The sequence below is a fragment of the Carassius gibelio genome, chromosome A13, assembly GCF_023724105.1.
Source record: "Carassius gibelio isolate Cgi1373 ecotype wild population from Czech Republic chromosome A13, carGib1.2-hapl.c, whole genome shotgun sequence".
NCBI lineage: Eukaryota > Metazoa > Chordata > Actinopteri > Cypriniformes > Cyprinidae > Carassius > Carassius gibelio.
In genome coordinates this window covers 11,423,908-11,442,082 of record NC_068383.1, presented here as the reverse complement: position 1 = coordinate 11,442,082, position 18,175 = coordinate 11,423,908, and the positions used below count along the sequence as shown (strand labels likewise).

The window sequence follows — 18,175 nt, the reverse complement described above, 5'->3', positions numbered from 1 at the left end:
TTATATCCTGTAATAAGCCAAAAGCTTTAAATAAGAGCTTGTATATACAAGGTGGTGTTTTTTTAATCCTTTTTCACAGCATAATGTTTCATGCAACTTTATTCAGACTGATATTTGTATCACTGGATTCATTTTGATGTGCAATTATTAAAAACTAAATTAATCTGGCTTTATTGCACCTTACATTATTTAATGCACATATTTGTGATGCTTGGGCAAGATGTGTCAGTTAACATTTGTCTGGGATTAAATCGTATGGTGACTTGATTTCACTAGTTCATCTTAAGAAAAATAAACATTTGTCAGTTCGAATAACCTCTGCTGTCCACTCACACTTTGCTTTAAAATTAGCACTACAGACTGTCCAACAATCTCCTGATTGTTTGTTAAAAGTATTAGTTTGTTAGTGTTCGTCCATTTGCCTCAATATTACTAACCTGCTCTGGCTTGATGTGTTCTGACGTAGGGAAGACGTCGGGGTATGACGGCCGCTCAAACACTCGATCCAGAGCCTCCAGCTGCTGTTGAGTGAAGGCATCTGCCCTCAGGTGCTTCCGTAAACTCTCCACACTACCCTGAGAATCACTGTTTGGGCCAGAGCCATCTGAACCATCTATGAGAGGAGAGAGGGACAAGGCCACATGCTAGTACCAGTCGTTATGGTCTCGTTTCTCCCCAGGATAGGCACCCCATCCCTCCCTCCCCGCACACCACACAACAGCTACGTCTAGTGCTGGAGTGCAGCTCTCAGCACCACTAAATGAAAGATTGGAGTATATCAGCTCAAATTCAGTCAGCGCTAGCCTCAAACTGATCCTAATAGCTGTGGAAAGATAGAGCACTTGAGGCTGGGAGAGAAAGAGAGAGGGGGAAAGATGTGGACGGTGCAAAGTGGGAGAGGGAAGACCCACACCTCCCCCATCCCAGATCAGCATCAGCACCGTCATGATCTGATGGGCCTGCAGTAATTGATGGATTACCTTCAGAGCAAATATATACTTGTTGGAAACACCATGTGTTTTAGCATGAGCCAGCTTGTTCTCTTTCCCATCAGTAGGCTGGTGGAAAATGGAGAGCTATTATTTAAAAGGCACAATTTCCTTTAGAATGTAATGCTGCTCTCACTTTCAGATTGCTTTTCCCTGGAAAAATGGGAGGCTAGTCCCGGCTGGAATACAATTACACAGTTTCTACTGCCAGCTTATGCATTGCCCTCCATCTCCCTCTCTATAAACAAATGAACAGTTTCCCCTCAGACCGTGACCTCATCACCCTGCTGAAGCAGGTAGCCTTCTTTCCACAGCGCCTCATTTTGCTTTTCCGGAAGCCCTTCCGCAAACATCCCACAAACGCGGCAGTTGCGCCAAAAGCCTTGTGTCTCTGGTGGTGGAGGGGCTTTTTTGCTCCCTTACAAATCTGTCATTCTAAATTTGCAGCAGATTATGTTCTCTCGTCGGCGAGAGCATAGTGATATATGATATGCAAGGCCCCTATTGATTGCCTGATCTGGTGGCAGGAGAGAAGCGAAATGAACTTGAAATGAACATCATGCCTCAACTCATTGTGCGTATAATACTCTACTTAATCCCACATTTTTCTGTGGTATGGAATTCAATTGATCAATCATGTTCCACTGATAGTACCATTTCAGGGGCTTTATTGCCATTCTACCCGCCAGCTTGACCTTTTTTCAATGGCTGAGGCCAGAGGATGAACTGCCTTTCAGGAGAAATAGATCCACAGAGAGGTCTGATAAGAGACTGGGAGATATTATGTGTTTTGGAGTGTGTATTTAAGCTACACTGAGGTGACATTTTTTCTCTTCCTATTAATTCCAGTTGTGGTTGTTTTGTTGTGTTTTTTTCTCTCCACATTATCTGAGTCATTCCATATCTGAACGCAGGCATTTTTTATAGACAGCTCCCTTGGGGGCCTTCTATAAGGCTGCGTGTTGTTGCCGTATAAACCTCAATTGTTCTCTTTGGTACAGAAGAAAATAGAGTCATTAATTACTTTCTATCAGCTGGTCTTAGTGCAAACTGCGATCAATAAGCAGGCGTTTGTCATTTGCTTCAGTGCAGCATGTTTCCCATACTCAAAAGCCCAAAGCGTGCAGGGCCGCTAGTCGACACAGGGGATGGAGCTGCGCTTTGAGCTGTGGGGGGCTGGGCTGCTCTCTGTTATGTTACATTTAGGGAGATTTAGGTTAGAGCAAGGATAGATCAGCATTTCTGACTGGAATTTTTTGAACATTTAACAGATATTCAATGTGAATGCAGTGATGTTGTCTAGGCTATGTAAAGCTCCTGTTTACATCAGTGCTCATACTACAGTATACTGATTTCATTGGAACACTTGAGTGTGTTTGTTTTGACATCCCACTGCATTAGCACTCTGGTGCTATGGGACTAGAGCTTTGTCAGATCAGATAACCAGAGTCCATAAAAAAGGCCTCCCCTGGGCTTCCTCCTTTGGAGAGTCCAGTTCAAATAAAACTAAGAACAAGAGACAGTCAAGTGCTTATTATGGTGAACTTGTCATTGTAATACATGCACTCTGTGTAGTTTAAGTCTGTGCTTTTGAATATTTTAAAGTGAAATGTCCCAAATATGTAGAATATGTTAGGTTTTTGGAAAAAGTGTGTGTTTAGGGTTGACCAGGCAGGTGTGACATTCTTTTAAGAGAACAGTGCTGAGTTTCCTGCTTTCATCTCATCAGATAAGGCTGGCTTGGATGAGAGAGCTTTTTAAAAAGCAAATGAGGGTCTCGTGACCCTCATGACCCTTGACCTGGTATCACACATCCGCTCTTATAGGGGTAGTTTAAACAAAAATGAAACTTCTGTCATCACTTACTCACCCTCATATTGTTCCAATCCTATAAGACTTTCTTCTGATAAAAATGATTCAAGGAATTGTTTTTTTTTTCATACAATGAAAGTAACTGGGGTCCAGTGTTGTTTTGGACCTAATTGACCTAAAACAAATCATAAATGATGTAGAATTAAGTCTATTTTTTTTAGGTTCCATCAAAAAAAAAATGTTATAAAAAAAATCTGATTCTACAGTTCTATTTATTTATTTATTTATTTTTATCTAATGAAAAAGTAACATTTTTATATTTGCTCAAAAACTAGGAATTTGTGTGGGTGTGCATGAATTATATAGGCTGGAGTAGCAAAAAGAAAAAGAGGTTTGGCACTTCTATTTATGAAATTTACAGTGAGGCAAGGCTGCACAGCACATAACTAAATCAGAAGAATATGAGACAATAGGAGAAAGAACAAGAGAGAGATGGAGGGAGAGAAAGAGCCAGGTGGCAGCAGCACAACCGGGGCTGTTAATTTCCTGTTATGTTACAGCGTGTTTAAAGGCTTTATTAATTCAATTTAGTGTTGCTAAGCGGTGTGCAGGCTGCCAGTAGGAGCTGCGCTTTCTCTCCTTTTGCTTTTTTCTTTTCTCAGGCTACCACTGTCAGCATGGGTTTCTCCTCTCACCTATAACACATATTCTTTACTGTACTCACACCCGGTCCGTCATTTAGCATATCGGCCTCATGTGACGCAGCGTTCTGGAACGCGATTAATGAATGCGTATCTCCCTCGCTCTCGCTCTATTTCCTTTTAAAAATCTGTGTAATGTGCACCACATTAATTCTCAGCATCAGCATTCATAATTGACTTTTCTCTGACACGATTCCTCTTCGAGCGAACCACCCTGTGCTTAGATGTTTTTGTGCTGCAGATTTTCACATTTGAGCTATCGGCCAAGCCGGGGTGGCAGGTCTGCTTGAATGCAGATGTATCAGCCAAGCGGGGGCATAGACCTTTTGTGTCCTTTGATAAGGAGCCCGGCACCTTCTTCTCTGCCGGTTACGCTCTGCAGCCTTTCTCAAATCTGGTCTTTCTCTCACACAGAGGCCATCATCATGATGAGATCGGTGGGATGTTCTTATTCGATTTAGACTGAGGCCAATCCATTTCTTGGTTTGGATGTATTTCATTTCTATTCTTTTAAAAGGTAGAATCCATATTGACACAATAGAATCTCACAAGCCATGAAATGGAAGCATTCTAGCTGTGGGCCAAACTAGTATAAACAAGTGTGTCGTCGTTCACTCTCAAAGCAATACTTTTAGATGAACAAACAAGCTATTGTACCATGTTCTTATACCACGATGACACGGATATAATATCTTTATCGCACTAACGTCAAATAAATACGCAACTAGGCCTTATAAATCATCCCATTATAATTTATTTCATGTGAATGCATGCTCCCACAGATGATTCAAGCCTCAGTCTGTGTTTTTGCACGCAATTTATCGCAATCGGCCCACTCCCTATGTAGGATGTATTTGGTTTCATACAGATGGAAGAGAGCCGGGTCACACCAACCTGCTAATCAGCCAACGCAAGGACAGGTGAAAACGAAATGGCATGGAAATACACGACTCGTGCCTGTACTAATAATTAACTCAGTTCATTCATTTGTGTCATTTTGTAACAAAGTATTAACTTTGACAAATGAGAAATCCCAAACAGGCTTAATTTCCCTCTTTTGCCATTAATGCATTTGGCAAGAGAGGCATTCTATTTTCCATAATGAGATACACAAATAAATCTGGCAATGGATTGAAGGGCCTGTGAAGACAGCAATAAGGTTGAAGCGCATTTTCTGTGCTGGCATAATTGGTATCACTGCTTGCAGACATATAAACCAATCTTTACACAGATAGGGTTTTGTCTCTCTCTTCCCCTTTAGGCTATTTCTTTTGTCACCTCAATAGCTTGCACATTCATGATAGAGGAAGGGGGTGCTAATTTGTGAATTAATAGCTTTTCTCTGCACTATTGCAAATTCTCTTAAATGTCACTATGTTCAACTTGCGGGTTGCTATTGCCACCAAAGAACTAATCTTGGGAGGCTCCCCCCAACCCCTACCTCCCTCTCTGTCTCTCCCTCTCTGCGATGGTCCGCACCATGCCGAACGTCACCCATATCTGGTGAGTAACGTGCTACTTTTAATTTGCAGTAACACATGAAAATGACAGATTAATGACTCTTATGACACCTGTGTCCCTGAAGCTCCTCTTGCAAAGGCCTGCTGTACATAACACGTCACACTACATTATCTCCATATCAATCTTGTAATGGGGACCTTTTTTTAAAGGACACTAGCATCATCAAGTATAAAGACTGCAGAAGCCTACATCTTTTAAATCAAATGCTAACAGATTACACCCACATTTTTTCCCCATAACTGGCAGGTTTCACATATTACGTGTTTCAAAGTGCATCTGCGCAGCCCTTCCTAAAACCGGATTAGCATATTTCTGTTATGTCATCATCTAATGAAGGGAAGATTGGCTGCACCCAGCCAAATAAGGCTCAGGTAGCCCAAGGCTGCTGGGCCGCTATGAAATTGAAACCATACACTGGCTGTCGCTCTGCCTCCCTGATGTCTCGGTGTGAAATAAGGGCTAAGTTTAAATAACACAAAGCTTTTAAGACATTTGGCACTGTATCAAATTACCAGACATGAGCTCTTCATCAGGGACATGGCATGACATATGCCCTACAAATGTCTTGGTATACCTTGAGAGACCTGCTTAAGGTCGTGCGATGCCAGAGGAGGGAAACATATTGGCAACAATGGGAATATTTACTCTAGTCGTTGTAATGAAAGGTAATCCTTGCTGAAGCGCTATTAAATTTGATATTGCGCGGGCAAGTAAACTCGTGTTTTCCCGCCTAGTGTTTTATGATGCAATTACATTCAAGCCTTTCATCCACTCTTCATGTCGTGTCAGTTCTAATCAAACCAGGAATAACTACCGCCACTGCCGTTTGGCTGGGTAATCCCCTCTCGCTTATGTTATGTCCCTTCTCTGTTTTTAGGAACAAACGGTCTATGACAGTGAAAGGAAAAGCCCCACGACAGTCTCGGTAAGAGCATGCTACACTGTAGCAAATGTGATTTGCCACAGTCGCTTTCTTGCAGTGTTTATATATGATCCAGAACTCTTGCCATAAAGATATCATTAAGTGTCAGTGCTCTCCATCTCATCCCCCTCCCCTCGAAACACAACCCCACACATGCACACACACACACACACACACACACACACACACTGTCACAGAGCACTTGATCAGACTCGAGTGACTTGTGATTGAGCAAGCAAAGAGAAGGTGGGCTAACGGGAACTTACAATATCCTATTTTCCTCCCATCCAAGTGGTTGCCACTCCAGAGAACTAAAGAGATGGAAACATAAAAGAAGCAAGTAGCCCTGCTTTGATAAATGTTTTAAGAGATCATTTCCAACCACTTCAACCTCCCTCACTTTGACTACAGCACTTTCTGTGTTCCCGTTCGGCCCGGTGCCACATGGATGTTTATTCACTAGCATTCAAAAGGCGATTGTATGAAGAACCGATCAGCCATTAGGCCTTAGGCGGAATGTGCCCTCTCATTTAGAAAAGGAGAGAGAATGTTGGCATGTGCAGGTTGGCAGCCCCATTTCAGTTCTTCAAAAGCAAAAATACAAAGCTAGAAAATTGTGAGAAATTAAAATGTCAGGATATGTCTTTAGATTATTTCATTATTTTCTGCATTTCCAGTCTGTTCTGAGCACATTTTTTTGCCATTTCATAATGCATCTCTTGTATTTATGTTGCTGATTTCTTTGTCTTCATTTTGTTGACCTGTATTATTTACAACAGCATAAAGCCATATCCCTGATGCACTACCTAAGCATTATGCTGTCATGATTTGGACCGAAGGATAGCATGTAGGCATATTCTCGTTTGTGCAGAGCTACTGTATCATCAAATAAAATGTGCAGCATCCATGCAAACACCATAGTATCAAGCGGCTGAATGAAATAGTCCAATCTGCTTTACTATATAACAAGTCACTTGAGAGCGCTCTTTTTTTCTTTTACAAAATGCTTTGTCCAGTGCTATCAAAATGCCATCTTTATCTCCCCACACAAATTGGAAATTACAGGGGGCTGTATATAGACCTAAAAAAGGAGTGAAAGGGGAATAAAAGCGATGGAGAGAAATCCAGTCTCTTACCATCATCGCGTTTTCTCTTTTCGCCGTTGGAGCGAGGGATTCCTAGGATGCCATTAATAGAGTAGGACCCCACGGGGTCATTGGAAGCGCTTGACACAGGTGGGGAGGCTGTGCTGGGCACTGAAAGAGCACAGGAATAGGTTAACGTATATGGAGTGCTCTCAAGATCACCTTAAAAGAGAACGAATTAACATTAGGTTACAGGCATAATTGATGTCATTACGATTTTTTATGTTTATATGCAAAATATATGCTGTCTCACCTATAGTGTGTCCCGCTGTGGTGAGAGGCGTTCCTGTGCCGTCAGAGGATGGATGGAAAGGCTGTTGAACTTTGGTTCGAATTATCCTACGAAATGGCAGTTAAAAGAACACGGTGAGTTAAAGATGCAGTTGGTTGGCTGGATCACTTTTAGGTAATATTTTCCATAACTTTGAGCTTGATGTGACCCATTACGTTTGTAAAACTCTAGTGTTGTTTTAGGGCCTTCCTATATGGATGCACTGATTCTGTCACAAATAACCAATCTTGGTGTATTAGGACCAATTATGGAGTAGATGTGCGAGGCTGAGTGGGAGTTACCGCGGAGAGAGCGGATTCAATCAAATGGGATCCCATCTTTAGAAATATGATAAAGTCCCACTACCTTAAAGGTGTGATATGGGGGAAAGTCTTCATTGCACTTTGGTCTGAATGATCTTGCAAACAAAGCATGAAATCACATCAATTCACCTCAATGATGAGCTTCACTGCCTCGAACTAGCCTCAGCTTTAATAATCTCCCTCTCTCCATCTCTCCTTCTTTATCTATCTCAATCTCTCCCTCTATCCTCCTCCTCACTGAAGCAAGTGAAGATTGCTTGTAAAGTGTGGATAGACTTCCCAGATCCGACATTTTTTTCCTAGCACAAACATTCAGGGGTGCCAGTGCGGATGAGCCCCTATTGATTGGGACTTGGGGATAAAAAAAAAAAAAAGTTGTGAATTAGAGGCAGAGAAGAACAGATGCAAATGGAGGGCTATAAATTATATGTGACAGGAAAGCAATAGTGTCTCATTGTTTCACCAAAGCCCTCTGCAGCATCTGATGTCTTTAATCTGGGACACGCTTCAGAGAGAAGAAGCTGTCACCTTATTCCAGGAACACATTTATACTCGTTGGCTACACATTTTCACATTTGTATAAACTATAATATGGTTGTAAATTTCATTACTAAGGAAATCCTCATTCCATGTGTTTTGATGCACTTAGAAGGTTTAATATATGTATGTACATATATATGTGTGTGTGTGTGTGTGTTCCGAAATGTTTTTATTTCTTAAAATTTTTCTGCAAGCAAAAAATGCACATAAGACAAACACCATATAAGTATTTTGTGAATTCTTTAACATCCAGCCAAAGCAATGATTTAACCCTGCAACTTCGTTAGCCATACAAATTCAATAGCTTGGATCCATGTTCTCGCTATTGAATGAGCTATTCGGAATGTGTGAATTAATGGCTTGCCAGGGTGCTGAGAATTCCCTGTAGAAATATTAAAATATGAATCGATGCTATTGAAAGGACGCTTAGGATTCAGGGCTCAGAACTGGTTGTGTGCCAGTGACTTCATGCTGTGAGGAGGACACAGAGAACACCTCAGACACTGTGTAATCTTTAATAATTCATGCAGAGAAAATGTGCTTAAAGCTGGGACATCTTCTAATGTCAACAGAGCAGAGGTCAACCTCTTAAGCGCTCAGTGCATGAGGGTCCTGTCTCTGAAGTCTGCTCACTGGTTAGGGAATACTTTTTGACAGGGTACAAAAACACCTGTTTGAAATTGTACAAGGCTTACAGCTTGATAAGGCAACTGCGGCCTGTGTTAAATGTTCTGTTGTAATTACAGGAAATGTTAAAATATTGTATTTGCATTTTGCTTGCACTTTGCTTGTACTTGCCTGTTTTCAGTGTAACCCAGTTCACTTAAAATACATGCCCTCACTGATGTTTACTGTAGCAAATCCAATTTTATTAAATAATACGGGCAAGTTTTGAAATTATTAGCTCAGGTAGGCTAGTTTTATCCATTATGTGTTGCCTGGGCATTGAAAACCCAACGCTGTATGATTCAGAATAGCAGTCAAAATAAATTCCTGTTACATCATTATACATATTAATTTTATAAATAACAGAAGTCCTTACAATGTCCTCCTCTGAGATGACAACTTGAACAACACTGGAAACGAAGGTGTATTGGCTCTTCTTTCATGTCATTAATGCAGATTAAAAATTTACCATATACATGTGTTGAGACCTGTTCAAATTGCCCTTTTTAAGCAGCCATAGTGCATGAAATGAATTTTTTTCAGCCTCTCTCTACCCTGTTTTTTTTTTCTTCTAGGAAATGTCTTGTGTGGGTCGCCCATGATCTCTCTTCAGCTCATTAAAATGTAATGCTGCTGGCCAGCTCTATGGAACAGTGCCTCCTAACCAAAGTTCATTACTCCTGCTTGCAGGTAGGCCTTTTTCACCTTGTTCTTCCGCTCTTCCACCCCACTCCCACCACCACGACTCCATCTTACTTGGTACAGTCTTGCTAGTCTTTGTATTTTAATAAGAAATAAGAAAAATAATGGAAACTAATGGTTAGGACTCTTCATTTTCAACTAACTGATTTAATGTAGGTAGGCATATAAGTAAAGTGGGGTTGATTATGATCTCCCTACAAGAACTACAAGACCTGTTTGTTAGTCCTTGTTAAGTTTAATAGCACACTGAAATTGCTGAGGTAGTAGCACAGTTAGTTACGCATCCACCAAATATTCCATAATTTTACTACACTATTCTTCTTTAATCATTATTATTTTAATACTTAAAATAAGTTGAAAAAAATAATAATAATAATAATAATTGCCTCTTTTCAAACCCGTTTCAAAACTTTAACTTTGTCTTGCATACTGTACTTATTTAGAACTAGGTACTGAGATTTCGTATAAGGCAGTGATGTCTTGTCGCGTGTTTCCCAGTGCTACTGGATCTTGTTACAGAGTATTGATTGGTTTTCATCGAGACAGATGTGATTTTCGCGACCTCGATATAGATCCTCTGCTGCCTGTGGACAGATTTGGGATTGAATTGCACATTTTGAGACCACCCCGAGAGCAAGAATTAAAAAAGCAAAAAAAAAATAAAATAAAAAAATAACCTTCTGCCATTGAATGCGCATCGTCAAATGGAAACGATACGTAGTTTTCTGTGGGCTACAAGGCCTCTGAAGGGTTTTCAAATTAGCTGATGATGTTGACAGTTTGGCCGCTAGTGTTAGGATTCGCTGTTTTAATAACAGTAGGCTACTGCTGAAGTTCAGTAGAGAACCGAGTTAATAGTTCTGTTCTGGTATGACATCATTCTTTTCAAATAAATTTGAAATTTCAAAAGTGAAAATCGAATTTCAAACGGCTTTACCTGTTTATAGATGAAACACTTGGTACTGTGTCGTTGTCACAAACGCCCTCGGCCAGGAGTCGGTCTCTGATCTCCCAGGCGAACATTGTGGGATTCTGCCGCTTGTAATCTGCGATTTTATCCACAACTTTGGGTGTTGCCACTTTCGGTTTGGACCCCCCAATAACTCCAGGTTTAATACTGCCGGTTTCATAGTATCTAGAAAAAGATGAACGATAATTCGTTATTTAAAAAATTCCTTGCATGTCCGTTTTTTTGTATGTTTTTTTGTTACTAGTGTGGGGCATTGAGCATATTTATAAACAGTGCATTATGAATAGGCTACAGGCCAAAATAGTTATATCATCTGTTTATTTAATTATTATTATTATTATTATTATTATTATTATTAGCCTATTAGTTTCAAATTATAGCTAAATGTGATTTTCCCCAAACCCTTATGTGTCGGGAAATGTGCATTATTATTGTATTATTATTATTATTATTTTAACACCTACTTTTAATATGTTTTGCGTGTTTAATTATGAACATTCGTATGCTGCGATCTAAAATCGGGATCATCCATTTATCAAACGGCTTCTTTAGCGACTGATTTATGTCCCATGCACCCCACGATTAATACATGCCACCAACACATATCTCATATTTTCTAAGGAACATTTAAAGTGCAGAATACCTTATAAGATCCTTTTGATAGCTGAAAAAATATTTCAGAAAATTCAAAAATCTATAACAGTTTCCTAGAAAACATATCCTTTCTCTTCCACAATTAATTTAAGGTCAGAAATGTGTAATATTAGACCTTTCACTAAAAGGGAAAAAGATACTAACACGACACATAACAGTACAATAATGTTTAAGATGTTTATTTACATTAAGCAATGACATGTCATTACTATTGTTATTTCTACACGGGTATAACTGGACAAATTCACCACATCTGTTCTTTTTCGTACCTTCCGAGAATTTTGCTGACACAGCCATGGCTGACCCGTAGTTGTCTTGAGATGTCACAAGGTCTGACTCCTTGGTGCGCGAGCTCCACGATTCTTTGCCTGACCACGTCAGGTAGGGGTCTGCCATTCACAAACACCCCTCCTAGCTGGTTCACACCGCCGTGCCCTATATGGGATACAACAACATAGACACAAAAAGCATAACATTACATACATACAGAAGATAGGCTGCGCCGTTAACATGGCTACCACACAAAAGCGTTTAATTTTCTCTTTCTCCCCTCACCCTCGCGCTCTCTTTCTCCCTTTAACACTCTCCGCATGGAAGCGCGCGCGCGCGTGCACACACACTCACACACACTACCTGTGTCCATGTGGACAACGATAAACAATACGATAGTTAGGCTGTAATGTATATATTAGTTAAGAAACATGATGCAAAATATATCCGTAAAAGGCCTTGACGTCTTATCTTTTTTTTTTATTTTTTTTTTTTTACTGTTTTTGTACTTTGACAATATAAAAAATAGCCTGTATAGTAGCGTATATATATAATCAAAATGTCCATAGGGCTGCAGTTAATGTTTTCCTCATACATCTAAAACTAATACATTTTGCACGTTTGACAGTAGTTTTTAATGTTTAGCTATAGCTCAGTTAATTTCTTTGTGCTTATAGATAACTTTTGTCAGCACAATATAGCATGATAAATAACTGCTATTGTCATATTATTAAATTGCTGTATTGATAATAATAATAATATTCCACACATAACAATTTTTTATACACACTCAATGATTGTAAACAATGGCAAACGTCATGTGCTATTCTAACCACAAGACCCGCTGCAGTTAGGTAGTATTTTCCTCTACTATTCCATTGCAGCCAAACACATGTCGCATAGATTATGTTTCAACCTGTTTAATTTTCCTTACACAATTATTGTAAATAATTAAAAAGAGCTTTGATAACTCATATTACAACCATGGAGTAGGCTACTGCAAAATAATTAATAATTAATTATTTAAATTAAACCCAGGCCTTTCGTCATCTTGTTACAATACGGTGTTTTCAACAAATATTGCACAAACAACTATTTTAAATAATTATTATTATTATTATGCCAAACAGCAAGCATTTTCTCTCTGATTTTCAATATGTAGATTTATTTATTTATTTTCATTAAAAATGTATCGCTTTAAAATGCGTTTTTAAAGGCAGGTGTTTTTTTTCATAATTTAATATTTTGCAGTTCATCTGGTATTACTGCTTTGACACATATTAGACATTTCTGGCTATTTTAATTTATATGTATATTCTTGCTGTAACTATCTACATTTCTTTCCAGCCCACATGTAGGCTATACCAGTTATTTTTCGCACTGAACATAAACATAATAAATCTGTTGTTTGAAATATTCACCAAGCATTTACGTTTTACATAAAGGCAGAATAGTTTATTTTAAATCACGCTAAATATTGTAATGATTTTTCTGAACGACAGTTTGTCGGAACAAACGATTTAAAGGCCGCTACATATAAGAAGCGATCATATTTTATTATTATTTTTTTCCCCGCGGGACTACTTTTCTTATTCGCTTTACTAAGCTTGAAGTATAAAACATTTAAACAATCATTTATACATTTCTTGTAAAAGCTTTAGAAAACTTAGTAAGAGTAAATAGCTTAATTCGCACAGGTTATATAGTCTTACAAAGCCATCTCAACCGAAACGATGAACAATTAAACTTTATTTATTCTAACCAAGGTAGAGGTTTTTAAGGGGAAAAAAAATTATATTTTACTCACGGTGCATCGCCGAGAAGGGGTCTGCTTTGCAGTGAATATCCATGGGATAGCAAAGAAAGGAAAGATAATCGACTGAGGTCGCCGTCTCGCCTTGATTATGTAGCTTTAATTTGAATTAATAAAGATCGCTATCCGTTCAAAGCGAAGTGCTTCCGATGCCAGTGTGCAGAAGTTCTTCAGCGCGCGACGAACTTTATCTCGTGCTGATCAGTCCATTTAGTGAAGACAAGAGTCTGGTCAGGTGCAGATCATGTCCTGCACTGGTCTCTCAAAAAAATATTTTACGCAGGAACGTTAGCGTAAATCGGTCGTTCAGTTAATATTTGTTGGCTACATATTTAAGGGAACGCAAGCATTAGTGGTTGCGTCTCCTCCAGTGTCCTCTGATGAAACTGCAGTGTAAATTCCTCGATATGGAGAAGCGTTTCTGCTAAAGTCTGAGGGGTACAGTCAGATTCGAGCGGGGATGACAGGAAAAAAAATGGACACGGCGAGTGTCTCTCGGTCCCCCTCTCTTCAAGAATGGGATGTGCCTGTTAGAAGCTTTGGGCTGAGACTGAAACCCCTCTTCTCAGTGTGTCTGTTTCTAAAAGCTGCAGTCCACCGCCCCCCTCCTTCCCAGATCCCCCCTCGCATAGAGATGGATGACATGTCAGACAAAGGCAATAGATTCCAACACTTTGTGATTCGCCAACGCAAAAAGCTGGAGCACCAAATGAGGAGGTCTCTTCATCTGACACTTCGGAAGGGGAGGGATGCAAACAGGGAAATGAGGAGAGATGGGTTAAAAAAAATCGAGGAAATTAAAAGAACAAGTGGAAAGGAAGCGGTATCACCAGCGGCCCAGGCATCGTGGTATTTCTAAACTGTACGTTGTCAAACATGAATCATGTCTGAATCATATATGTGACCTAAACGTAGACTGAATGTAATAATTAAGTTTTTTATTTTTTATTTATTTATTGTGTGCGTGTTTTGTTGATGGGAATAATGTTGTCAAAATGAGATAAGTTGAAGATGAAGGAAGGTCTTAATCTTTACAACAATATTTTACATTTTTACTGTTTTCTTTCAATGAGGCTAGGTCTTGTCGGGTGTTTTTACGAGCATCGATTATAATGTATTGGCGTTAAATTGTTAAGCAATATTTTGCCATTTATTTTCTAAAACAGGACAAAGGTTGATGCATTTCTTTTCGAAAACAGGATATGTAAACAATAGCTTACTATGAAGTATTAAAATGCGCAGTGTGCAGATAAATTGGCCTAAATGTTCACTCTTAATTTCTGACAAATAGGCCTATTTGCTGCATTTTACTGCAACATATGTGACAATCGCGGATTAATGTATTATCATTGCTTCCGATACTATAACAACACTACTAAGTTCGCTGGCCTGTCACATGTTAGTCAAAGGATTGTGTCTTTGACCATGTTGTTTAGGCTGCTGTATTGTATGTATTTCTGTAGATGGCGCTGCTTAGTTTGCTTTATTTGACTGAGGGAGGCTCTTGAAGGTGTTTTATGGCTCTCCAACTAAATTCTTGATTGTTGACAAGTGGTGAATAATCTTTGTTAGTGAGTTATAGTTTTATTGATGTTTCTACTCATTTTATTTATTTATTTATTACTTATTTATATTTACTCAGACGTATATTAAAAAAAAAAAGTTTTGTAAAACTGAGATGGATGTTCATCGTTGACTCGTGGTCTTGTCAGTTTATTTATGCTAGTTTATCACTGAGTGTACCCATGTGCTTCACTTGTCGCTATTTTGTTTGAACTTATTTTTTCGCTTTTTATTTTAAAACGATCTATCTATCTATCTATCTATCTATCTATCTATCTATCTATCTATCTATCTATCTATCTATCTATCTATCTATCTATCTATCTATCTATCTATCTATCTATCTATCTATCTATCTGAAGGCTACATTTCTAATAAATCGATATAGGCTTAAATGTTTAAATATTTGTCTCAGAAAAAAATGTTTTTCAGAAATGTTTTTAGATCCTGGAACATACTCTGATCCTGTTTACTTTTTATCTCTTCTAAAGCATCTTTTTAGATTTCATAATTTTTCTGAGAAAATGTAATATTATTATTTTTTATTATTTTAACTTAAAATTTAAATACAATTGTATGCACTCATTTTACGTATCGCACGTAATTATAATCACACTATTATTGTTGGTGCCATTATTATTATTATTTTTATTTAACTTTTTATTGTTATTCTTTTTTTATCAAATGGAACGTAGGCACAAATCTGAATTTAAGCACCCTTAATGCTGTGTTTAAAAAACAAAAATGCTTGTAGCAATTAGTAAAAAGTGCAGGCTTTGGCTTGACAGAAGACGGCTCTTTACACATTTATGAAGTGTTCGCACTGTGACCGTAGGTTCGGCTAAAAGAACAGGGGGCTATGTTATGTTATGCCTCCTGGCTAAATTTGGGGACGATTCTTCTTTTTGTTAGTATTTTTGGAGGGAGCTTCTGGTACAATATGTAACACCATGGGCTGTAATTTCACACTCGACTACACATTTCCCTTAAAGCTGCTTTTATTTCCCCGCAAGACCCCAGATTTTTGCCTCCACTCCCATTTACTATATTAGTTACTTCCTCTGTTAAATGATAGGAAAACTAATTGCAACTGATCATAGTGGTCATTGAATACTAAAGGTGGGATACTGAGAGTGTTTCTATGTTACAATATAGAATTATATTTCATGCGGCTCCTGCATTATTATTTATTATTTATTATTATTTTGTTTTCTTCTTTTTACATTTTGTATTCTTTTCTTTAGACCAACCCAGGAGGTTTTACTCTTAAGAGAACGATTGGGAGAGAGTGATCGAACGTGTCAAAGGGAGAGAAAGAGAGAGAAGGTGCAGTGGTGAAGTGCATCTGTTTTGACAGCTTCTGCTGTACGCTACATATAAGTTTGTTAGTCAAAGTGAAAAGCCATGATCGTCCAATGAGAACGTAGAAAATCACTTCTATTCCTCTATCCAATATTTCTATTTCCACTTTTAAGAAGTCCATAATTTAAATCTCATTCACTGTAATATTCTCAACGTCACCAATCGATACTTTCCACTCCACTAGACCTGCTGTCCACGTTAGTGTGCTATAGCTAAAGCAAGTATCCTTAGCTTTTACAGCACGAGTATCCCGTTACGGAATTTTAAGAAGTCTGCTTAATCGCTTAATGCGATTTTAAGTCGCAGGACTGTTTGAAAATAGCGTATTTAGTTATCACAAACACTGAAAAAATAGAGAAGTCGTTTTTTTGCCCAGTGTGGCCAACTGTTTTACCTTGGGGAAAAAAGTTACAACTGAGAAGTTTAAACAATCTCTAGTCAAGTTTAGATTATTATCACAGAAATTGGATAGGTTACATTTTGCAAATAACACTGGCATTAGCTATTATTATTATTGATAATTTTATGTTTCACAAAATACCTACAAAAATAATAATTAACAAATTTTGAGATGTTTTAAAATCCAAATACTTCAATAAACCAAAATACGAAGTTTCCAAAAATGTGACCGCTGTAACCAGAACAACAAAACTGCATTCACAAAGCCAGTCATGATATCAGCTGTGTCTTTTGATTACCCATTCATGATGTCTACAGAGTGAACAGATGGACCATCAATTGAGTTCAGTCCACAGCATCAGAGATTGATTTTGTACTTGTTTTTAATTTTTACTATAATTATTTAGATTATTACAAGTGTTATATTGATCTTCACATTTACACCCAAAATAGAAAGGTGAATTAGCATATGATCCATGTTTTCAATTAACCGAACAGCATAAACAACGAACACCACAGTATGAATGATAACAACGACAGTAGCCTATAGTAGCCTAATAATAATAACAAACATTGGGAATATTAAATTATGTTATGTAAATATTGCCATAAAATAATGCGATCGCAGAAAGGCGGAGTGTTTGGAGGAAATGAATATTTGATTGACGAAATGGGAGATCCCGCAGTAGCTAATATGGATTACAGTGAGCAGTTATGTCCACACACGGGCCCAGCTAATAAACGCATAATAACATAATGCCAGCGTGAATCAGTTGCAACTCTCAGTAAATACAGATTGACGAGGCAAATGTCAGATTTTCAGCATGCAAAGAACTAACGTAAGAGCATACTGCGCTTGCAACATTAAAGGGCGGTCAATAAAGGCTAGTCGCTGGTCAAGTTTGCGTTTGTAAAGTACACCTACTGTATGTTCTTACCTGAGCTGACGGCGACTCACCCCTACCGCTAGAAAATAAACACTCACACTGTTTGGTGAGACGAAAAGAGAGCCCTGCGCTTACCTGATCGACCAGAATTGTGAGCCATGCTTTTCCCTGTCTAATGGTCCGTTTCGTCGATGCAGCCCACTAGATCTGTCCGGCCTCCTGCGTTCCCTCCTCGGCTGGGCGTCCTGCCTCTCCCCGCTGCTTTTCACAACCTTTGACCGATCATCCAAAACTAAACGGGTTAGACGACGACAAAAAAAGGAGAGCAACCTCTGCTCCACTGAACTAGATTGATAAAGGAGGGAAAATAGCAATCAAAGCAAATAAAGCGTTGCAGGTGTTTATATAAAAAGAATAAAACTTGTCTGCTGGAAGTAAAGTGGGGACTAAGAGTATGGAGATATGCTAAGATCCGCACGCAGGCGTTTACGCTTGTAGGAGACTTAAAGGTAGGACATGCCGATGAATATTCATGATCATTTGAAAATATATCTATATGCTTATGTGTGCACTTATCAGCTTGAAATTTTCCGATCGTGAACTTGTATGAAGTTTGCTGAGAAGTTCGCGTAAGGGCTGTGTGAATGGTTGTGATTCGTGCTGCT

General features: G+C 38.7%; 1 protein-coding gene across 16 annotated transcripts in view; it reads right to left on the bottom strand.

Moving 5' to 3' along the window:
- LOC128026148 (paired box protein Pax-2a-like) overlaps positions 1-17,747 on the bottom strand; it is a 31,183-nt gene extending 13,436 nt beyond the window's left edge. For 2 of the 16 annotated variants that reach the window (XM_052612927.1, XM_052612916.1), the window contains exons 1-7: positions 17,646-17,747; positions 11,486-11,651; positions 10,530-10,727; positions 7,344-7,429; positions 7,082-7,201; positions 6,212-6,256; positions 438-613 (exon numbers count right to left, since the gene is read on the bottom strand). In XM_052612927.1, coding sequence (XP_052468887.1) covers positions 438-613; positions 6,212-6,256; positions 7,082-7,201; positions 7,344-7,429; positions 10,530-10,727; positions 11,486-11,651; positions 17,646-17,670 — 816 coding nt within the window. In that variant the 5' untranslated portion in view covers positions 17,671-17,747. Of the gene's footprint in view, positions 1-437; positions 614-6,211; positions 6,257-7,081; positions 7,253-7,343; positions 7,430-10,529; positions 10,728-11,485; positions 11,652-13,293; positions 13,871-17,645 lie in introns of those variants that run through there. The other 14 variants (XM_052612912.1, XM_052612911.1, XM_052612913.1 and 11 more) reach the window with 14 other exon arrangements.
- Positions 17,748-18,175: the final 428 nt, after the last annotated feature.